Source organism: Taudactylus pleione, unplaced genomic scaffold, assembly GCF_031769625.1.
Source record: "Taudactylus pleione unplaced genomic scaffold, aTauple2 ptg000557l, whole genome shotgun sequence".
NCBI lineage: Eukaryota > Metazoa > Chordata > Amphibia > Anura > Myobatrachidae > Taudactylus > Taudactylus pleione.
This window is the reverse complement of record NW_028284959.1, coordinates 1,618,212-1,642,935: the sequence shown is the minus strand read 5'-3', so window position 1 is coordinate 1,642,935 and position 24,724 is coordinate 1,618,212. Positions and strand designations below refer to the sequence as shown.

The 24,724-nt window shown below is 44.5% G+C and overlaps 1 protein-coding gene across 1 annotated transcript in view; it reads right to left on the bottom strand.

The window, feature by feature from the left end:
• Positions 1–24,724, bottom strand: part of KLHL4 (kelch like family member 4) — a 243,846-nt gene that overhangs the window by 13,334 nt on the left and 205,788 nt on the right. The window contains exons 6-8 of the mRNA XM_088452902.1: positions 16,285–16,471; positions 8,502–8,726; positions 1,600–1,762 (exon numbers count right to left, since the gene is read on the bottom strand). Coding sequence (XP_088309028.1) covers positions 1,600–1,762; positions 8,502–8,726; positions 16,285–16,471 — 575 coding nt within the window. The remainder of the gene's footprint in view (positions 1–1,599; positions 1,763–8,501; positions 8,727–16,284; positions 16,472–24,724) is intronic.

The following is a 24,724-nucleotide window of genomic DNA, read 5'->3' as shown; positions in this document are numbered from 1 at the left end:
CAGTGATTTTTCCTCTCCGCAAATACCATGGACGCTATTTAATTCTTGATTTGTCTGTTTGTTCCCCTTTGCCAGGGCTGACATTGCCACTAGGCTGACCTTGACCTAAGCCCTGAGGAGAGATAAAGTGGAGAGAGATAAAGTACCAACCAATCAGCTGGTAAGTCTCAGGAGCTGATTGGTTGGTACCACTCTCCATGTTACCATTGGTTGGTAGTTTATCACTCTCCATGTTATCACTTTTCGAGGCTTAGTACATCTCCCCTATGAGAGAAATAATGGGCCAAATGTATTAGGGCGAGAGTTTAGATAATGTGAGAATTTAGCAGCATCCTCTGACACTTTTTAAACTCGCCCAATGTAATAGAGTCAGAGAACATGGAAACCCGCCCAATGTAATAGAGTCAGAGAACATGGAAACTCGGCCAATGTAATAGAGTCAGAGAACATGGAAACTCGGCCAATGTAATAGAGTCAGAGAACATGGAAACTCAGCCAATGTATTAGAGACAGAGAACATGGAAACTCGCCCAATGTAATAGAGTCAGAGAACATGGAAACTCGCCCAGTGTAATAGAGTCAGAGAACATGGAAAATCGGCCAATGTAATAGAGTCAGAGAACAGGGAAACTCACCCAATGTAATAGAGTCAGAGAATATGGAAACTCACCCAATGTAATAGAGTCAGAGAACATGGAAACTCGCCCAATGTAATAGAGTCAGAGAACATGGAAACTCGCCCAATGTAATAGAGCCAGACAACATGGAAACTCGCCCAGTGTAATAGAGTCACAGAACATGGAAACTCGCCCAATGTATTAGAGTCACAGAACATGGAAACTCGCCCAATGTAATAGAGTCAGAGAACATGGAAACTCGCCCAATGTAATAGAGTCAGAGAACTTGGAAACTCGCCCAATGTAATAGAGTCAGAGAACATGGAAACTCGCCTGTTTTCAGACTAAAAAAACTCACGATTTAAAGTCTCATCCAGATGTTTTCCCATTTTGAAGATAAAACTCGACCAATCTGAGAGGTTACTGCTAAACTCTCACATATTCTAATCTGTCACCCCATTACATGTGGCCCAATGTGTCTTTACTGTCCATGCCACACCCTATCAGCCTATCACCTTGCACCAGCTCTGACATGAAGGGGAATCAGGCAACAGTTTCTTGCCTATGAATCTGCCGTCTGTTATTGCTCCTCCATTTTGGTAGTGTGGTAATCTCCACATTATTTGACCCAGTTTAGTGCTGGGCTATGATGTCACAGCATGATGTCACACTATCAAGAGGAGAAGGTGCCGCCCTACATCCGCTCAGCGCAAAGTAATAAGAAGGATACTGCAGAACCTTAGAGAGGGCACACAATGAGGACCAGGGTTCACGCTACCGTCTGCCCTTTGCCTGTGACGACACCGACATCAGTCAGGAAATTCCAGTAGAAAAAAAGTAAATAAGTGTAATATATAATATATGTATATTTATGTATATGTTAGAATGATAGAACATTTGGCAATGTATCTGGCTGTTTTATTTTACAATATAGAAAAAACTGTACGGAACCTTCTACATAAAAGATAATGTATACACTCACTTGTTATTCAGAGCTGCTACTCCAACCGTGCTCCGGGGAGTCGACATACTGGCGACATAATTCCATTGGCGCGCCTGAGGATCCCATCTCTCCACCGTATCCAGATAGCTCCATCCGTCATGCCCTCCCACGGCATACATTGGCCCCTCGAGGACCGCCACGCCTTCACACACAGTAACAAACAAATCTCATTCACTCATTAGGAGAAACAAAGCCTTCAGATATTTGTACAATATTCATAAATCAAAGTTACCAGTGATCTCATCACCACTAATTAAAGAACAGTAAATTACAGCTATTCTTTCTCTGTAGACTCATAGAACAATGCATATTTAATCATTTTCGTTTGGAACGAGCATTATTAATTTAGGAGTTGAGTGTTTTGAGCGTGCTTTGATTCCTCTATCACAATGAAATGTACTTAAGTTCTCTGAAGAGCCTCAGTCTATGTATTATTTATACACTTTCCTAATTAGTGGCTTGCAGAGGAAACCAGTGTCATGTGCTGACAGATAGGGTTTGCGCCCTGTATCCGAGAGGTTGCGTGAGCTACGGATTTCCTGTAGCAGTAAATTGGCACTTAAGCCAAACAGCCAAAAATCTGCTGATTTGGAATTTTCTTTCTTGTATCCAATGAGAGTTTCTGGTGGATACAAACTGCTCAGTTCCTTTTCTTTATTTGCAAATGAAAATTTTAAGAAAAAAACAAAAAAGTAACCTGCTGAAAGTAGTAACAAACTAAAAACCGTAGGATGTGCTAGAAGGTGCATGTTACATATAGAAAAATAAAAATATATTCTTAGGAGAGGAAAGGGTTAATTGAATGGCACTAAATCAGAGCTGGTCACTTTCTCTTTATTTAAAGACAGTGAAATCTGGACACATAGTGACATGTTTAGTCATTCGTGCAATAAAAAAAAACAAAAATGCGCAGCGTACCGGAGACTGACACAGGGACTGACACAGGGACTGACACAGGGACTGACACAGGGATGCAGTGATTTAACTATTATCACTACTGGTCTGTACTGTGAGGGCAGCTGCAATAAATTGTTTTAAACAAATCCGGGTTTTTATTGCAGCGATAAAAACAGTTTTAGTAAAAAAACCTCCTTCATGGGAGCTCTATTATTGGTTGGTTTTGACCAAACCTTCTATATTCTTAGTGACCAGTGGCACAGTGGATAGTGCTGGTGCCTCACGGCGCTGACTTCATGGGTTCAAATCAAATAACTGGCCTATGTATGTGCAGCTTGTATGTTCTCTCTGTTTGCATGGGCAATATTTTCCGCCAACAGTCCAAAGACTGATAGATTACTTGGCTGCTGACAAAATGGTCCTATGTGTGTGGCAGGGAATCTAGAGTGTAATTTCCAATGGGTCAAGGACTGATGAATGATCAGTGGCGTCACAAGGGGGGCGCAGAGGTGCGGTTCGCACCCGGATGTCACCCATCGAGGGGTGACACCAAGATGCAGATTACCTCTCAGTGACAGGAGCCGGGTGCTGCACTGTATTATAAGTGCAGCACTCGGTTCCTGACAAGTGTGAGGGAGCCGGCTGGCATTGCACACAGGGCAGTCCGCAACTCTGGCACCCCACTTGCCCCCCAGTAGCAATGGAACCACAGGGGTATGGCCGTGAGGCCATGCCCCTTTCCCATGTGACCATGCCCCCTTTGGGGCGTCCCTGACTCAGCCGCGTGCATATCAGCCCTCCCTGCACCGGGTGACACCTCGGGGAGGGACGTCACTGTGAATGATTACATATTTTCTGTACAGCACTGCATAATAGTAGGCGAAAGCTGTTTCAGCTTGAGAATAAATAAGAAGACTGTTTTTTTGCTGATTGGTAGTTATGACAGCCTTGTTGCCGGGTAATTTAGTTTGTGTCATTTGGTCAGGTGTGTAGTTTGGGCCAATAGGAATCTTGTAGGTGTTTCTGGTGCTTTTAGTATTAAAAGGAGGATTTTACATAGGGTCAGCCTCTTTTGCAGGACCTCTGAAACCCCCCATCCCACCCTTGTCTGTTTGTTTTGTTGTGCTCTAACTTTCCTCTCCCTCTATTAAGGAAAGCGTTGTGGGGGTGCTTGCCCTCGATGTGCATGGCAAATTTGTCCTTCTCCGTGTGAGGGGACCCAGACGCTTTTGTATGGAAGCGTTTTGGATTGGCCCAGGAGGGAAGAGAGACCCTCACATCGTAAGTGCGTCTTGAGGGGGGACGTTTCAGTCGTTCCCCATGTCATGTGATATACGAAAAGCTAGAACTGAGCTTGCAGCATCTCTTTCCCACCCTGGTTAGGTTACTTAATTAACTAATTATTAATAAAAAGCTGTGACCTTTTAGCCAAGCTGTTTTGGTGTCTGTTTAAGTTAAGTTACAAAGGTTGATCAAGGTGAAGAGGTAAAAAGCCAATGGATCTCTTACAGGATTGGCACTATATAATAAATTATCTTATTAACTAAAGGCAAATTCCCAAATGAATCTAGACTTTTAAAAGCTTCCATAACTAAAAAATCACCACACATCTGCCAATCATTGAAAGCATCTATCTCATTGTAAAGTACAGTATAGAACAGAACAGGGCACAGACACCAGCCTACGGTGAGATTGGCGAGGTACCACACCATAGCCCAAGAACAGTAAGGGAATTTTTGCACAATTGCGAAACACATGCAGAGTGGGACAGAGGACTTCATTCAGAGCCGCTCGCAAAAAGCGAGCGCTCGCTATTCTGAATGAGGGCTGCTGCTTTTTTTTTTTTTAGCCGGCCTCCTGGCCACTCGCTAAGCTGTGGGTGACCACCCACAGCTTTTGCGAGCGGTCAGGTGATGGTTGCGATGGTCGCAACCATCGCGACCATCGGGCTTGCGACGAGACCCTTGTGGTAGGGTCTCATCTTCCGCAAGTCCCAGTGAGCTTCCTGCTCTAATGGAGCCGGAAGCTCACTACTGACATCACGAGTGATATCAGTAGGGCCGCCCACAAATGGCAGGCGTTCCTTCAGGAACGCCTCCATGTGACCACCCCCCCCTCCGCGCCTACAATACGGGGCGAGCTGTTGATCAACATCGACAGCCGCCTCGTTTGTAGCAAGCCCTGGAGCGAGTGAATTTCTCACTCGCTCTGGGGCTTGCGTGCGCAGTGCCCCACCATCGACCCGCTTGCGAGCGGGTCTGAATCAGGCCCAGAGACCATACTTGACAATATACAATATGTTAATTCTCCTAAAAGAAATGTCTCATAGATGGAAGCAGCCACTTTTGACATTGCAGCATCACACACAGAGGGCTGGAGCCAGGAAAACACAATTCAACAGGCCGAAGAGAAAACTAGAACATATTAATGGCGCTGACAGGAGTTGTCTCTCCAAGCAGCTGCTGAAAAGTAGATAGTCAGTCCAATACAATGGTAAGTATACAATAAGTATACGATTTAATGGCACATTTAATAATAAAAACAATCAAATACATACAACTGTCATTGCTAGCATGTATATAATTCATATTCATTGGATAAATAGAGAACCCTGAGGGCACTTTTTAAAAAGGGGTACAAGACGCAAAGTCCTTTTTAGGGAAGCATCAGTCTAGTTACTATTATATATTACGTGCTAAGGAATAATCCAGCGGTATCCTTTGGTTTAATGATGGTCTTAAAGCTGATTGTCCTAAACGCATAGAATTAATCCCAATTCGCCGCTGTTACTGGTGTTAAGGCTGCAGAGTCCAGAATCCAGATGCCGTCCCGTACAGTGTAAGGTTGCTTGTCTTAAAAGTGCTTATTGCCAAAGAGTCACGGTGTTCACCAACGCGTTTCACTATACCAGCGCAGATTTTTCAAGGTCCTTACGTTATCCCATGAATATGAATTATAAGCATGCAAGCTAACAATGACAGTTTTATGTACCTATTATCAATTTTATGTATTTGATTGTTTTTATTATTAAATGTGCCATTAAATCGTATACTTATCTACATATTCCTATTCCTAGCGCTGCTTTCTGTTATATATCTTTACAATTCAACAGGCCCCCCCTGTCCACCCCTTTCATTAGGAAGTGGGCGGGATGTACTAGGCTGCCCTTCTGTTCCGGAAACCTGTGGGCTTCCCCAAAAATCCGGGAGCCTTTGGGTTGTTCCAGGAGAGTTAACAAGTATGACACAGACGCATATGTTCCAAATGTGATGGCGTCCAAACTGGGGACTATCACAATAGAATAGGGAGGATGGGAAGGTACGGATAAATGGGAGCCGCACACATTTAACACTGGTGCAAGCTGTAGTGTCAATGGACTGGGCAGGAGGGGGATAAGGGGCAGCATGACTCCGGGACATGGTCACAGGCCCTCCATGATGCAGACCCGCTCCTCCATGTATGCCAACTGTCATTGTTTTCCCATTTGGAGGTCTATTTACTAAGCTTTGGATGGAGATTAAGTGGAGAGAGATAAAGTGCCAACCAATCAGTTCCTAACTGTCATTTTTCAAACACAGTCTGTAACCTAGCAGTTAGGAGCTGGTTGGTTGGGACTTTATCTCCATCCAAGGCTTAGTAAATAGACCCCTTGAAATATTGGGAGGTGTGAAACACTGTGTACATACACACAAGGGACCTCACTCAGAGCCGCTTTCTTTTGAAAGACGACCTCCTGGCCGCTCGCTAAGCTGTGGGTTACCACCCACAGCTTTAGCGAGTGACTAGGTGATGGTCGCGATGGTCGAGACTATCGCGACCATCGGGGTCTTCGACGAGACCCTTGCGGTTGGGTCTCGTCTACCGCAAGCCCCAGGCAGCTTCCTGCTCTAACAGAGCAGGAAGCTCCCTTCTGACATCACTGGTGATGTCAGTAGGGCCACCTACAAACGGCCGGCGTTCCTTCAGGAACGCCTCAGTTTGTCTAGCCACCCCCCCACCCCGCCTACAAAACGGGGCGAGCGGTTGATCAACATCGACATAGCGAGCCCCGGAGTGAGAGAATTTCTCTCTCTCTCTGGGGCTTGCGCATGCGCCATGCGCACGCTGCACGTACGCAGTGCCCTACCATCAACCCGCTTGCGAGCGGGTCTGAATGAGGCCCACAGTCTCTGTACCACTTTGGGCAGAGCGGGATACATCCTGTCAGATTCAGGTTTATTTGAAATTAATTTTCCTATGTAGGTAAGTATGATGGACGGAGGAAGCAGAATTGAATATGAAAGAGGAATGAAAAATACACAAACGTGACTATGGAGGAAGCAATGAAGGGACAAAAGCGATGGCCGCAACTAGCACCATCCCAGGTGGTGCAGCAGCTTCAGGGCCTGGAGGTGATTCTGACGCAGCCTTTGATATATTACATTTGCCTGAGCACACACACCAGAGCAGAGCGGCGCTGTGGGACGATGGACTGCATTGCTAAAGAACGAACAGGGAAAAAGCTTAAAGGGGCAAATAGAAGCAACAACACAGGGGATATATCACTGTGCCCCCACAAAGCCAAGCAGTGCGGTAATAAGAGAATAATCGGTGTATAAGATAAGTTTGGGGTGATTGTGTATTAGACATCTGATCATGTTCTACTAAAGTAAAGAAGTTTCAGAACAAAATTATAACATATAAATATTTTATCATTTTCAGAGTTCCATTACATTCATAGCGGCAACAAATTAAATGTCTTACAACGATTGGTAGTAATCTATATTAGTAGTCTATATTTCTGAACAATGGGCCTGATTTGGGAGTAGACTAAGATATAGCAAGTGACGATGCACATGAACAAACCATGTTGCAAGGGGTGTAAATGCATACATTATTTTAGCATGCAGGGTAAATACTGGCCTCTTTTGCATGTAGCCCACAAATGCTGGACAGCTTTATTGTTACATTGCAATTTAGATGTCAGTTTGGACACGTCCCTCCCAAATCTATAGGCCCCCATACACCAGAAATCTGAAAACCACAATTGAACAATTTGAAGATTTATTGCCCGATATTAGGATTTCCCAATCTAGCAATCTGCACCCATACATTACATTACAGATCTTTTTCAGTGATTCGCAGATCATTTTCAGCAAACACAGATCTGCCAATCATGAAAGGCTCCATCATTTTATTAGTAACGGTCTGCAAATCTGCTGATCATGTCCATCCATACACTAGCAATCTACAGCCCCAATCCATCTGTGACATCCAACATGTTGGACAATCTGATTTAACAATTCCAATCTCTTTTTGGTTGCAATCTGTGATCCCCATACATTGCAGATTTTTATACACAATCATCTGCAAATTGCAGAATTGCCACAATCGATTGCTGATGTATGGGGACCATAAGTCTCTCTGCACATGTTACATCTCCCCACCTGCAGTGCTGCACGGTGTTACCAAGGTGCTCAGTTACTGAGTCTTTCTTATGCCACGTATACACTAGACGACAGATTGGACAATTTAAACGATAACAATATCGTTAACGTTCATCGTCCGCAATATCGTTTAGTGGGTGTGCCGTCCACGACCAACGATGTGCGCTCCCGCTGGTCGTTGACGATCTCTTTCATCGCCCGTACTTGCTGGGCAACCTGACAATATCGTCAGGTTCTGTAAGTGCGTGGATGAGGGAGGGTGATGTCACTGAACGATACCGTTAAAGATATTGTTTAGTTTGGATGCTCAATATCGTTAACTACTTTGAGCCTGTCACTGCAGGGCAAACATATGGGGCTTGATTCTGAGCTCGGCGAAGAGACGGCTGAATTTTTTAGTAGTCGCCCATCTCGCTGTATTACCGCACAGGCAGTGTTTTTAGGGGTTTTTGCGCACGTGCAGTAACATAAAATCTACGCAAACATCGCCATTGCCTGCAACTGTGAATCAGCCCCCATCATTTCCTAGGGGACTTATAGAATATGTAACTTCCTTACCCAGTCCATGCCTGTGAGTGGACATTGGAGGCATTATAGACCACACTTTAGTGATCGGGTTAAAACACTCCACAGTGTTCGAGGTTTTCAGCCCATCTCGCCCTCCGACCACGTAAAGCTTATTGTCGATGACAGCTACTCCGAACTGCAGGCGCCTGCTATTCATGGTGCTAATTTGTATCCAGCTGTTAGTCCTCAAGTCATACTTCTCAATAGTCGTGGCACCTGCAATGCACAGAAAATCACATCAAAGAGCCGTTTCCATCAGTCGCACATGACGTTTCACGCTAACAAAATAAATGCTCTAAACCTACAGTAGCAGAGGCTGAAGACGAGATTAGCTGGTCTGTCATGGGTGGCGTGAGGCTAATCATCAGCCCCGAGACCTCCCTGCGCACTGTTACTAATATAGTTGTAGTCATGTTACAGCAAATAATGGACTGTGGGCCTGATTCAGAGTCGCTCGTAAGCGGCCGCTCGTTCGCTCTCAGCGATGTTCGCACAACTGCGCATGCATATGGTTCGCAATGTGCATGCAGAAACCAGTCATTGCGGTCGGAAATCGTGCTCTCGTAAAACAGCGAGGGGCTGCTAATTTGATTGACAGAATGTACCGTTTGTGGGTGGTAACAGGGGAAGGTGCTTGAAAACGGGGGAGTGGAGATCCGAACGCAGGCGTGCCTAACTGTCAAAAGGGCGTTTAATGGGAGTGCATAATTAGTAAAGGAGCGTCATCGACCACGTCATTTGGTTGTCTTTTAGCCTGAACTGCTCGCAGTGATAGCGGGAAGTAAATCCTACCACAAGCACTGCGAGAAGTTCAGATGCCTTTCGATGTTCCCGATTAATCAAATAAATAGCGGAGATGACGTGTGATGCAAACGGCAAAGGGGCGTCTTTAGAAAATAGCGAGCGCATTTTTCGTTCGCTCGCTCAGTCATAGAGGCGTCAACACACCGCAAAGAGCGAGCGCTCAATTTAAATATCCGGCCCCTTTTTAAGAACGAGCGTCCGCAAATAGCGTACAGGCCTGAATCAGGCCCTGTGTACCCAAGCTGTACTCTATGTACTTGGTGGCTGAATCTGTCTGGAATGCATAGAAAGAAAATCCCTCCTCCGTATATTCCAGCAGTATGGACAGGGGGTGCGCTGGTGTTTTAACCAATTAATACCCTGAATTCAATTCGGCAACTGTCACAGTGAGCTCTGCAGCCCACAAATATGCAACAAACAGAAAAAGAGGAGAAGTGAAGCGTTGTGTAGAAATCAGTAAATAATTTATTAATACATTGTATTCCTATAATAGCATAAGGATAAATATAACAAGATGTGATTATGTAGACTGTGTCAATTACTAAGAACTTACGTAGACATATATAAAAATCATTAAAAATATGTCAGAGCGATAAATTCTTACAGGATGGTTTGGAATACAGATCACTGGTAAAATATGCTATTAGTGTAGTGATCCGCAATAAATTGAACCAATATAATAATATAAAATGGTATTAAAAAATAAAACTAAAAATGCAAGTCAGTGATTAGCTGCACTGTTGAACATAAATTAGTCCACAATATATTATGGCAATATTGCTGATTGATCATAATAAATGTCATTATATATAGAGTGTAATACAGGTTACTGGAGAATAATACTTTCGGGGGTGAGATGTCAATAGAAGAATTACTATTCCAAGCAGGAGGTCCGTTTACTGCCTCTCCAAAGAGCTGTTAGAAATTAGCCGGTGGATGTGTGTCGGCGTTCAGATAAGGGGACCGTCTCTCCGCAGTGTAGAAATTGGCGTCCACAAAGCGCTGTGGAAATGTTGTCCAGTGTGTAAGATGTTACTGTGTGAGTGAAAGCGACGTGCCCTACAATGTAGCTGAATGTCAATCTTTATATTACATTCAAAATGGCAACCTCACTGGTTTTCATACAATTTGTTTAATTTCAAAAATATCGGAGGTAACTGCGGTAATACATTCTTACAGAAATGTTCATGAACATTGAAAAATTTCTCCTTCATGCAACAATGTTTCCTAAGTAACAGCATAAATCCCTCTATGTGCTAATAAACATGTTAAACTGACAGTGCCTACTTGAAACTTAGGGCCATATTCAATTTGGAGCGAAAAGTCAGTTTCGGCAAAACTTTTTTGCTGATGACGTCATTTTCGCTGATTCCACTTTTCCCCGTATTCAATTTGGCCGACTTTTCGCCGGTGCGAAAAGTCAATGCATCAGAACCGGCGAAAAAGTATCACCAAGGAATAGGTGGCGAGAAAAAGTGCAGAATTGGGGGTTTGGGGTGCAGACTTCCAAAATTCACCATGCACCCTTGTACAGACCCCTAAAGGTACTGTAATCTGTGTTCAAATTATTTTTAAAAAGTACCTTTGTTTTGAGGGCGAAAAAAACCAAAGTGGTGGGACAAACTTAAAAACTAGCAAAATAGACTCCATGGGGGTCCCCAAGTATGCCCCAGGTGTTTTTTTTATTGCAAGTAGTTCCGTCAGGTGGATTTTTCACATTGTTTAAACTTCATATTAGCAATGTTAAAATATGCTAGTACCCATTTTCATGTACCCCAAATTTGATTGAACGAGTTATTTTGCAAAAACAATCGTCCTAAAAGCTATTCTTCACCACCTTCTTAAAAACGCTATATAGCTCCGATTGAGACCATTTAAAAACCCCAAATACCTTCAGCAGGGCTATTCGGGGGTATTCAGAGTGATCCCCCATGTCAGAGCATCTTTTGGGAGGTGTCAGGCTGATTTCCCCCAAAATGACAGAACTTTTCGCTGGTTTCAGTTTCGCCAGGGTCCCGTTTTCGCCGATTTCAAATTGAATACGGGGATACGCGTGGGCGCGCACAATACTTTTTCACTGCTAAAACCTCCGATGATGGCGAAAAGTCCAGCCTCAGACTTTTCGCTTCAAATTGCATATGGCCCTTAGGCGCTAATCCCGTTCCATGGTATAAGATGTTGTTAAAAAGAAAGAGAAAGTAGGATATAAGTAAAACTTCCCGTAATTGGATGGTTTCCTCTCCTGACACGATGTGAAGGTGTCATAGAACAGGATTAGTGGCTACATTTCAAGTCATTTTATATTGTGTTGAACTTGTTAGGGTTGCGGGGTGTTAACCCAGACTAGAATTTAGCAGCTTGATAACCTTTACGCCAAGATTTGTCATTTTGTTTCTTAATATTGTGACAGTACCTACTGTATGTTTGTTCTCTAAGGAAATAATGAAGAAAGACTTTATCCGCCCTCTGTAAATGCGCCTGCATGAGCAGGTATACTATCATTGTCAGCTGTAGTTAGCGCACAGGCCTTTCTGACTGAGTAATACTCGTGACACAATTCTCTGTTCTGCCACAAAAACTATGTGGGTGTTATTTTGCTCAGCTCTACTCAAAGCTGAGATTAAACTCTTTATCATTGTATATTGGCAGCTTACTTTATGAAAACACTGGTTTTCGTGGGTTAACCACAAATATTAAGTTTACCTCAGATGTATGAAGGAGAGACCACAGCAGGTATCTCCGCTGTGAGTTCAAACATAATGCCCCCTGCCCTAAACTATCACTTCCGAAAAACTGCTGTATTTACGAAGCAGTTTCTTGTAAGTGAGAATCTTTCCACTGCCTCAAGCTACGCTGTGGACTTCACTGCCCCCCCTCCCCCCACGAGTGCACAATCCGGCCCCTCCGTGGGTGTATGACAATCCGCCACACTTTCCGCGGGGGTCCGACAACCCCCCCCCGCACGGGTGTACGACAATCCAGCTCCCCCTCCCCCCTGCGAGTGTCCATTTGTAATGCGATCTTTACATGATATTAGTGCCTAAGATTGCATTTCAAGATGCGATCATTGCGCAGGAATGCATTATCCGCCACCTGCAGGGGCTCTGCGTTATTCCCGGAGTGCAGCCAGGGCTAAAGCACATGTGCACTCCGGCTGACTGCACATGCGAGGCGGCCATTGATTGGGAGGGTTCCAGGGGATGTGTACCCTGTAGGCTACAGCGGGCTACTGCCATCTTCAGATGGTGGTAGCTGCGGGGGCCAATCTCTGGAATGCATTGCATTGTGGAAGTCGGTAAATACGGTAGCATCGCATCCCCCTTACCAACATACGGCTGCCAGCATGACAGGAGGGATTGCAACATGTATCAGAGATATCTGCTGCTGTCCCTCTGTCATACATTTGGGGGATACTAAATATTTGCAGTTACCCCCCTAAATACGGGTGTGTTCGGGGAAAAAGCCGCAAAAAGTTATTGATAGTTGGACCCCTTAATCTATAGGAAGAAACAAAAAAAAACCCAGCCCTGTTGATCTTCACTCTTTGGAAAAATTGTCCGAAAGAGAGACGTGTTTTGCCGCGTAGATTGAAATATTGGAATTCTTTATAAATAAGCCATTCAGCAAAGGATACATCAGAACTATTCTTTCTGTTTTACATTTTGCTTGAGATGAAAATTCTGCTGGAATGAGGATTACAGTATTAATATTCATCCTGTTCAACATGCGCGGAGCGAGCGCTCGTCGTAAGATCCGAGGCTAATTATAGTCGCCCGCACACTTGTTATACTGTGGAAGAACAAGAGCTTTTAAAGTTGTACCTAAAAGAGCCATTAACATTGATGTTTTGTGCATTTTGCTTTCTTTAGTAACGGGATTAAGGGTCCGTTTCTCAAATGATTTTTTTTTTTTTTGCATCTTTTTTTTTTAACACTTCATCCTCTGCTGATATTTGGGAATTGAAAATTGTTTTCTTACATCAAAGAGTTTTTTTAAAGGTCTCTGTACAGTGTCATGAAAAGATTCTATTTTTGGTTGACTGAGGTGACATTTATATATATATATATCTCATTGTAACTAGTAAAGGGTAAGGTGCCAACTGCAGCAGAAAGCTCCTAAGTGTCATTTTGATTGTTTTTGTCTGTCTGTCACATTGAATGAAGGTGACACCAGTGGGGAAAATGATTCAGGCTGGGAGTCAATGTTAGGACCTCAGTAAGCACATTTGCCAGAGTTCTTCCCTTGTCTTTTACAGCATGGACTGTTATAGACCTTGTCCTTAATAATACGTTGTGCAAAAAAAAATGACTACATGCTCCTTCCCTACTCTATAACAGAAACAGTTAAAATAAAACTAAACACAAAACCCCCCACACAGGTTAGAGAATACTGTTATAGAATACTGGGCCTAATTCAGACCCGCTCGCGAGCGTAGGACGCTCGCAAGCGGGTCGATGGTGCCCTAATGCGCATGCGCACGACGGAGGGAGCTCCGTCGTGCGCATGCGCGAGACCTGCATTGCGACAGCCAAGCTGTCACTCCGGGTCTCGCACCAAAGGGGGCGTGCTGTCAATGGTGACTGACAGCACGCCCCCTTTGGTGGGCGTGCCGGGGGCGTGGCTGCCAGACGGAGGCGTTCCCATGGGAACGCCTACCGTCTGGGTCCGGTCCCACTGACATCACTAGTGATAGAGCCAAAATCACTCCAGGGCTTGAGGCCACGAGACCCTACCGCAGGGTCTCGTCGCAAGCCCAATGGTCGCGATGGTCTTCACCATCGCGACCATCATCATGGACGCTCGCATAAGCTGTGGGTGGTAACCCACAGCTATGTGAGCATCCAAGAGGCCGCTCCATTTTTAGGTAGGAGGGCCCTGATTCAGAGCGAGCGCTGTGGTCAGAGCGTCTGGCTCTGAATCAGGCCCACTGTTACCTATAATTCAATAATAATAGTTTTCTTAGTGCCCAGTTTTGCATTACCAATCTTTGGACGGTCTCTTTGATCATTACTTTATTATTCAGCAGCATAAATAAGGATAAAATTGCTGGTTGTGGAATAATTCCTTCTAGGAAGGGATGACCCATATATTCACTATACTGGGGCAAACGTTCCATTTTTACACTCTTTTTTAGTTCAAACAAACAATTTTAGTTGAAAAAGATGTTTAAATAGATTAAAAAATATTTTGACACTGCAATTATTGCCCGTTCTTTTTTTCAAGGTGGCTTCAGTCCAATCAGCATAATGGGGTGAATTCCTATTACAGTCACTGTGTAATGTTACTCTATAGATGTTATACTATACATTGAATCAGGGGGATGTAGTTATTAGACCGCTGAATGAGATGCCACCGGTCTAAATGCCGATGGTTCAAGTGCGACACAGGACTTAAGATAGACATCCAAATACCGACCCCCCATCTTAATCCCAATGCCATAATCCTGACAGACGCCAACCCGAATGAGGTAAGTCTAGGGTGTTTTAGGAGTTAGCCACAGGGGGGGGGGGGGAGGTTAGGTTTAGGCACCACCAGAGGGGACAGGGTTAGGAAACCCCCCCTCTGAGAGGATTAGGTTAGGCTAGGGAAAGTGGGGTTTGGGTTAGGCACCACTAGAGGGAGGTTAGGGTTAGGCAACCCCGGAAGGGTTGGGTTTAGGGTGCGGGAAGGGGGGGTTAATTTTAGGCACCCCCGAGGGACTTAGGGTTAGGGACCACTCCAGGAGTTTTAGGGTTAGGCACCACTAAGGGAGGGTTAGGTTGGGGGGAGAGGAGGGTTAGGATACTTACCAGCTGGCGTTGGAATCTCCTCCTGTCAGGCTTCCTCTATCGGGATATTTCAATTGCATTCCAAATCAGGAAACTTGTTTTGCTTAGCAGAATACACAATGTACCAAATTACTAAATCAAATAACTTGATGTTTTCGATAATAGTGATATGAAAAGTGGAAATAGGAGTCTGCATGCTGGGCCCAATGTGGGAGATTTGGGATGGTCATTATCAGGTGTTACCTCCTCAGGTCAATTGCATTGCTTTTATTGTCATTTAATCATTATTATATATTTATTGTGTTATTTAGCCTGTATTGTTTTGCAATGTAAACAATTATCTTATTTTCTCTTTACTTGGCACATTATTGTTGGGTCTAATCATCAAAAGAAGAAAATCCCCATCTCCTGCAAAAATTTGTATTTTTTCCAGAGATATACTTTTTTTCAGCAGGAAAGTGGGTGGGGAGGTAACAACGGCAAGTGCAGTACCACCCACACGGATAAGATTCGCAAGGATTATCTGGTGGTAGCTTTATCATGGATTACATCGGTACATATACTGCCCCAATAAATCTTCTAGTAATAACAGTAGAGAATCAATGAAAAAATTTTTTTCAATTATTTTTCTAAATTGTTTTCAAATCAGTATTGAAATTTGACTGTTTTATTTTTTACGACTTGGAAGAACTAAAAGCCCAATTTTATGCTCTTAGTTCTACTAGTCGCCCATGAAATGACTGGCCCGGTATTGCATGCAGATATCTCCTGTGACTGGCCAAGGGAAGCGGCAAGTCTCATCAGTCCAGGTCATTATCGGCAAATGCAGCTGAGTATATACATCCATATTATTCTAGAAAAACAACCTTATTGCCATGTCCTAGTAAATACTCCAATATACCTGATACTATTTGGATCTTGCATACGTTCTGCTATTAAAGCCGGGCAACACTTTCTAAACTTGACAAATAGAACTGAAAATCGGATGAGTGATTGGAGTGAAAGTCTTTTACACTGTTACAATGACAGTTGAGCTTCCCACACATTCGGCAGAAGCCCAAATTGTTTAGTAAAAACAAATAAAATTGACAAACTCCTGGAGCATACTGGCCTACAGTACGTGAACCACAACAAGTTCCAATGTCCCTCTAGGATAACAAATGTCTTTATGTGCAATGGTCATCCCGTACATTATAAAGTACCTTTTGTAGAGTCCATTCCACCCACAGCATAAAGAGCCCCCACGGTAGACTTCCTGGGTTTAGTCCTCGGACTCTGCATCATCGACCTTCGCTCGGGTAATAGGTGGTATTTCATGGCTTCCATTAGGAACTTCTGACACTCCAGGTCGTTGGCGAACATCGGACTGTTTTCCAGATCTGCAAGTAACTGAACCGCAACTTTAGTCAGATACACAACAATTATTATCATCATTTGTTAATGTGGCGCCACAAGTGTTCCGCAGCGCCTTACACAGTACAAAAACAAATATGTGAACAAGAAACCACAATACAGTGCAGGACAAGGACATGGTTTATACACATTGCTGCATAAGTGATAATAACACTCAAAATAAGCAACAGGAGGTAAGTAACAAAGTGTTAGGTGCCCTTGTGGGGAGTTAGGAGTAGACAATCGTATGAGTAAGGGAAGGAGAAGCACATGAGGGAAGAGGGCCCTGCTCGTGAGAGCTTACATTCTAAAGGGGAGGTGCAGACAGACAGGGTGACACAGATGGGGTACCAGGGAGGAAGGAGCATGTGGTATAGTGGGTTAGGAAGAGAGCTGGAAGGCTTTGATGAAATAGTGGGTCTTCTTACAGCATTTCCGGGACAACAAATGAAATGGCTGTCTGGTCCCCAGAGATCCATTTGTACAGTAATATTCTACATGTTTGCATCAAATAAATGCTGAAGAAAACAAAATATAGTGATGCACCTACAGTATGTTTAATTTCATTATTAATTGTGTTATATTAATTTAAGTAAGGAACATACAGTACATTTACTCTCCATGCTTTGGAAAACAATATTTTATACTAACATACACAGGGAAGCATAGTATGTCCCCTCATATTTCACTGTGTGTGCGTATGACGGTGTGTAAATGTGCGTATGACGGTGTTTAAATGTGCGTATGACGGTGTTTAAATGTGCGTATGACGGTGTGTAAATGTGCATATGACGGTGTGTAAATGTGCATTTGACGGTGTGTAAATGTGCGTATGATGGTGTGTAAATGTGCGTATGATGGTGTGTAAATGTGTGTATGACGGTGTGTATAAGTGCGTATGATGGTGTGTAAATGTGTGTATGATGGTGTGTAAATGTGTGTATGACAGTGTGTAAATGTGTGTATGTGCACATACTGTATGTATAGAATATGTGATCTCCATACTGTGTCGGGGATATTCATTATTTGGCCACAAGCGCTGCCCAGACACTTTCAGAGTGATACAAGATAGAGGAGGATGCCCTAGTGTAGAAACAGTAGGGTCGACCACAAGGGCTGCGAACAGCTCCGATGGTTCTCGATGGTTCATACACTTGCTGGAGATGACGTGTGTTAAGAAAGAAAAGTGGGCGTCTTTATACCGGCGTGCGTTCGCTCTGCCATCGCTCTCTAAGACATAGAGGGTGTCCTTACACCAGACAGTGCGATCGCGGAATTTGCATACCCGGCCGCTTTTAGCTGCGAGAGAGCGCAGCTTAGCGTCCGGGTCTGAATCAGCTCCATAGTACACATGTATTTCAGGCTCGTTTTACTGCTACTTTAAAATGGATGTGTAACAACATTATTGCAACATTGATCGTTCTAATTACATTGCATTGCGGTTACACATGAGTCAAACCTTAATCCTAAGGACTGTAGCTAATACCATCTTGATACATTAGTGTCGATTGCTCAGAATTTGTGGAATATAGACATCCTTCAGGTCTTAGATGAGACTTTTTATTGCCCAGAAGCTATATATGTACATGTATAATTTTTAGATTATATTTTATTTATTGTGATATTGTGATTAAAAGCAGGATATTGAATTATTATAGTTGTGTGTCTATAAAGCGCCACCTTATACAACGTTTTTGTGCTGTTGGTGAGAAGTCTGGCAAAGCTTCTCGTATAGGTGTGCCGCATATTTTTGATATCCCTTTCATATACACCACTTCTAGCGCAGGCGTCCTTTTTTCTGATGATATATTATTGTATATCCATAAATTAATCACTTGTTGCGCTATTAAATAGACACGCATCCATATCCACTGTATAATCTCTTTTTAGTGGTAACGGGGAACCCACCAGTGTCTATAACTGCTGCATAAGCCCTGTAACATTTGCTTAACCCCCCCCACATTTTATTAATAAGTAGTGCACTACACCACCCAGTAGAAAACCTTGTTTTGTAAATCATTGCAAGTTACTTTTGTTATTTGTGCTTTTTTTTTTTTTTTAGTTGTGGAAGTAAAAACTATTGTTTTTCCATGTGATCCTGTGACTGGTTTTGCCTAATATCACGGTAACATTTTGGTTCCTGAATGAATCCGGAAGGAAGACAGACACACAGACGCCAATCACGCTAGACGTACTGTAGACCTGCAGGTCAGTGGGAGAGACTGTACTTCCTGTCTTTCCTGTCACTGGCGCTAATCGTTAGATGTTTCTACGTTTTACTGCTGAAGCCTCGTAATAGCAGAAACTGGGCCGATTACTGACTCTGAGGTCTTAAAAGTAAATAGGAAAGTTTACAAGACTGAGGACAATCACAGTTAATACTTTAAAAAGGTTGGGGGTGCGTAAGTGAACCCCTCTGCAGAATGCCATGATGTATAGCACATAATTAGTGTCAGTTGCAAATATTAAGGGCACTCACCCTCCAACAGTAAGTACTATATACTACTCATCACATTGCAACATACAGTATATCTACCTACTGTACCTCTGCTGTTACAGGTGCCTGGGGGGAAATGTATTACACATTCTGGAGAAGGGGACAAGTGGTGACGTTGCCAATTAGCTTTAACACTGATAATTTTCTTATGAGGGAAATACTATTGTATTAATATATTACTAGGACAATTTATATAAATTAATTGCTAATTGGTATTTAAATATGTTTTTATGATGGGTTTTTATGATGGGACACCATGTCACCACAGCCCCCTGCATCTCATACCATCCTAAACCATGTCACCACAGCCCCTGCACCTCAAAACAACCTACATCATGTCACCACAGCCCCCTGCATCTCATAACAACCTACGCCATGTCACCACAGTCCCCTGCATCTCATAACAACCTACGCCATGTCACCACAGCCCCCTGCATCTCATAACAACCTACCCAATGTCACCACAGCCCCCTGCATCTCATAACAACCTACGCCATGTCACCACAGCCCCCTGCATCTCATACCATCCTAAACCATGTCACCACAGCCCCCTGCATCTCATAACAACCTATGACATGTCACCACAGCCTCCTGTATCTCATAACAACCTACACCATGTCACCACAGCCCCCTGCATCTCATAACAACCTACACCATGTCACCACAGCCCCCTGCATCTCATAACAACCTACGCCATGTCACCACAGCCCCCTGCATCTCATAACAACCTACACCATGTCACCACAGCCCCTTGCATCTCATAACAACCTACGCCATGTCACCACAGCACCCTGCATCTCATAACAACCTACGCCATGTCACCACAGCACCCTGCATCTCATAACAACCTACACCATGTCACCACAGCCCCCTGCATCTCATAACAACCTACTCCATGTCACCACAGCCCCCTGCATCTCACAACAACCTACGCCATGTCACCACAGCCCCCTGCATCTCATACCATCCTAAACCATGTCACCACAGCCCCCTGCATCTCATAACAACCTATGACATGTCACCACAGCCTCAAAACAACCTACGCCATGTCACCAAAGTCCGCTGCATCTCAAAACAACCTACACCATGTCACCACAGCCCCCTCCATCTCTAAACAACCTATGCCATGTAAAAACACAGCCTCCTGCATCTCAAAACAACCTATGCTGTGTCACCACAGTCTCCTGTATCTCATAACAACCTACACCATGTCACCCCAGCCCCCTGCATCTCATAGCATCCTACACCATTTCACCACAGCCCCCTGCATCTCATCACAATCTACGCCATGTCACCACAGTCCACTGCATCTCATAACAACCTATGCTATTTCACCACAGTCTCCTGTATCTCATAACAACCTACACCATGTCAACACAGCCCCCTGCATTTCATAACAACCTATGCCATGTCACCACAGCCCCTGCATTTCATAACAACCTACAACATGTCACCACAGTCCCCTGCATCTCATAACAACCTACACCATGTCACCACAGTCCCCTGCATCTCATAACAACCTACGCCATGTCACCACAGTCCTTTGCATCTCATAACAACCTATGCTATGTCACCACAGTCTCCTGTATCTCATAACAAGCTACACCATGTCACCCCAGCATCTCATAGCATCCTACACCATTTCACCACAGCCCCCTAGATTTCAAAACAACCTACACCATGTCACCACAGCCCCCTCCATCTCAAAACAACCTACGCCATGTAAAAACACAGCCCCCTGCATCTCAAAACAACCTACGCCATGTCACCAAACTCCCCTGCATCTCAAAACATCCTAAACCATGTCACCACAGCCCCCTCCATCTCAAAACAACCTACGCCATGTAAAAACACAGCCCCCTGCATCTCAAAACAACCTACGCCATGTCACCAAAGTCCCCTGCATCTCAAAACAACCTACGCCATGTAAAAACATATCCCCCTGCATCTCAAAACAACCTACGGCATGTCACCAAAGTCCGCTGCATCTCAAAACAACCTACACCATGTCACCACAGCCCCCTCCATCTCAAAACAACCTAAGCCATGTAAAAACACAGCCTCCTGCATCTCAAAATAACCTACGCCATGTCACCACAGTCCCCTGCATCTCAAAACAACCTACACCATGTCACCACAGCCCCCTGCATCTTCTAACAACCTACGCCATGTCACCACAGCCCCCTGCATCTCATCACAATCTACGCCATGTCACCACAGTCCCCTGCATCTCATAACAACCTATGCTGTGTCACCTCAGTCTCCTGTATCTCATAACAACCTACACCATGTCACCCCAGCCCCCTGCATCTCATAGCATCCTACACCATTTCACCACAGCCCCCTGCATCTCATCACAATCTACGCCATGTCACCACAGTCCACTGCATTTCATAACAACCTACACCATGTCACCACAGTCCCCTGCATCTCATAACAACCTACGCCATGTCACCACAGTCCCCTGCATCTCATAACAACCTATGCCATGTCACCACAGTCCCCTGCATCTCATAACAACCTACGCCATGTCACCACAGCCCCATGCATCTCATCACAATGTACGCCATGTCACCACAGTCCCCTCCATCTCATAACAACCTATGCTATGTCACCACAGTCTCCTGTATCTCATAACAACCTACACCATGTCACCCCAGCATCTCATAGCATCCTACACCATTTCACCACAGCCCCCTGCATCTCATAACAATCTACGCCATGTCACCACAGTCCCCTGCATCTCATAACAACCTATGCTATGCCACTACAGTCTCCAGTATCTCATAACAACCTACACCATGTCACCACAGCCCCCTGCATCTCCTAACAACCTACACCATGTCACCAAAGTCCCCTGCATCTCCTAACAACCTACACGATGTCACCACAGCCCCCTGCATCTCCTAACATCCTACACCATGTCACCACAGCCTCTGCATCTCATAACAACCTTCACCATGTCACCACAGCCCCCTGCATCTCCTAACATCCTACACCATGTCACCACAGCCTCTGCATCTCATAACAACCTTCACCATGTCACCACAGCCCCCTGCATCTCATCACAACCTATGCCATGTCACCACAACCCCCTGCATCTCATCACAATCTACACCATGCCACCACAGTCCCCTGCATCTCATAACATCCTACACCATGTCACCACAGTCCCCTGCATCTCATACCAACCTACGCCATGTCACCACAGTCCCCTGCATTTCATAACAACCTACGCCATGTCACCACAGCCCCTGCATTTCATAACAACCTACACCGTGTCACCACAGTCCCCTGCATCTCATAACAACCTACGCCATGTCACCACAGTCCCCTGCATCTCATAACAACCTAGGCCATGTCACCACAGCCCCCTGCATCTCATAACAACCTACACCATGTCACCACAGCCCCCTGCATCTCATAACAACCTACACCATGTCCCCACAGCCCCTTGCATCTCATAACAACCTACACCATGTCACCCCAGCCCCCTGCATCTCATAACAACCTCCACCATGTCACCACACCCCCTGCATCTCATAACAACCTACACCATGTCACCACAGCCTGCTGCATCTCATACCATCTTACGCCATTTCACAGCAGCCCCTTGCATCTCATAACAACCTAGACCATGTCACCACAACCCCCTGCATCTCATAACATCCTACACCATGTGTCCACAGCCCCCTCCATCTCATAACAACCTACGATATGTCACCACAGCCCCCTGCATCTCATAACAACCTACACAATGTCACCACAGTACCCTGCATCTCATAACAACCTACACCATGTCACCACAGTCCCCTGCATCTCATAACAACCTACACCATGTCACCACAGTCCCCTGCATCTCATAATAACCTACACCATGTCACCACAGTCTCTCCCCACAACCCCTGCTTCTCACTCCTGCCCCTGCATCTACTGCTGCTCATGGATAAGAGATTTGTATTGCAGCTAGGGGCTGGGTCACCTGTGCATATTTCTGCAGCCTCCAATGTGCACCCTCCCCAGCTGCCAAACATGGCGATGAGCAATGTCCTCTTTGCACAATGTACCCTATGTTTGCTGGACTTGCTGTTGAGCTTCCTTGCTGGGGTGCCTCTGCCTGAGAACAGCGCTGACTTCCATAGGAGGTGTCTCCTGTTCACCGAGGGCATGTGGCTGAGCATGAATATCACACTGGTGGGGGAGCACTTCACGATGGAGGAGTGGTGGCCGGAGTCTGCCTGCAGGTTTAACGTAGGTATCCACATCAGAATCCGATGGTTACTAAACATTGATGTTTTGTTCTTATGGTAGTATTTTTACTATTTGATGGTGGTGGTCTGCTGTTTGCCACCATCGAATGGAAATCACTTGATGGTGTTCCGATAGTTGTTTGTTTGTCTTTTTAATTTCTGATAGCTATGCCTCCCCTGGCTCCTTCCTGGCTACTGTACCTGCATCAAAGCATCTTTATGGGTTTGTTGGAGGCCTTTAATCATTCTCTGTTTGCCTCAGACGTGACCATGCTCAGTCTTTTACTCCTTCCCCTCTCTAGACTGCTGTTAAGCAACAGGGCAAATGCAATCTCTTATTGGCTCTCACTGTCTCAGAGAGCCAATCAAAGCACAGCCCTCTACCCTGCAACAGCAGTCACACACAGCACAACACCAAGCCTCTGTTTCAAATGCTTTGTTGCTATTTCAGCACCCTGGCCAGCACCCTTGCCAAAATTTTTCTTCTGTGACTTGCTTCACTAAAATTATCATCTTAAAACAGGCTGGTAGGTGTCTCCATACACTATGTGATCGCGCTGTAAGAATTACTGGGTGGGCTATTGCATTGCTGCGCATTAGCACTGCCTCCGCACTTTGCATACACATCTAGCGAGCGGCTCTGAATCAGGCCCTCAGTTCCTGAACCTCTCATTAACTATAATGTAATATACCAATTTTAAAAATGACTTAGTATTGCCCCTTCATTATAATTAATAAATAATATTGCTCTCTATTAAATTGAGCAATAATGTTAATATTATAGTATTTCCCCTGTTAGAGAATTATCAGTGTGATCTGTCTCCTTATTCAATACATAACAATTTATTTATCAAGAGGGAGATGTATCAAAGATTCAAGAGAGATAAAGTGGAGAGAGATAAAGTGAAGAAAGATAAAGTGAAGAGAGGTAAGGTGCAGAGAGATACAGTGAAGAGAGATAAAGCAAAGAGATAAAGCGCAGAGAGATAAAGCAAAGAGAGATAAAGCAAAGAGAGATAAAGCAAAGAGAGATAAAGCAAAGAGAGATAAAGCAAAGACAGATAAAGTGCAAAGAGATAAAGCGGAGAAAGATAAAGGGGAGAGAGATAAAGCGCAGAGAGATAAAGCGCAGAGAGATAAAGCAAAAAGAGATAAAGTGCAGAGAGATAAAGTGCAGAGAGATAAAGGGCAGAGAGATAAAGCGGAGAGAGATAAAGCGGAGAGAGATAAAGCGGAGAGAGATAAATTGGAGAGAGATAAAGCGAAGAGAGATAAAGCGAAGAGGGATAAAGCGAAGAGGGATAAAGCGAAGAGGGATAAAGCGAAGAGGGATAAAGCGGTCTATGTACTAAGACTAGGAGAGAGATAAAGTGGATGGAGATAAAGGACCAACCAATAAGCTCCTAATTGTCATTTTTTAAACACAGCCTGTAACAAGACAGTTAGGAGCAGATTGTTTGGCACTCTATCTCTCTCCAGGGCTTAGTACATCTCCACCTTTAT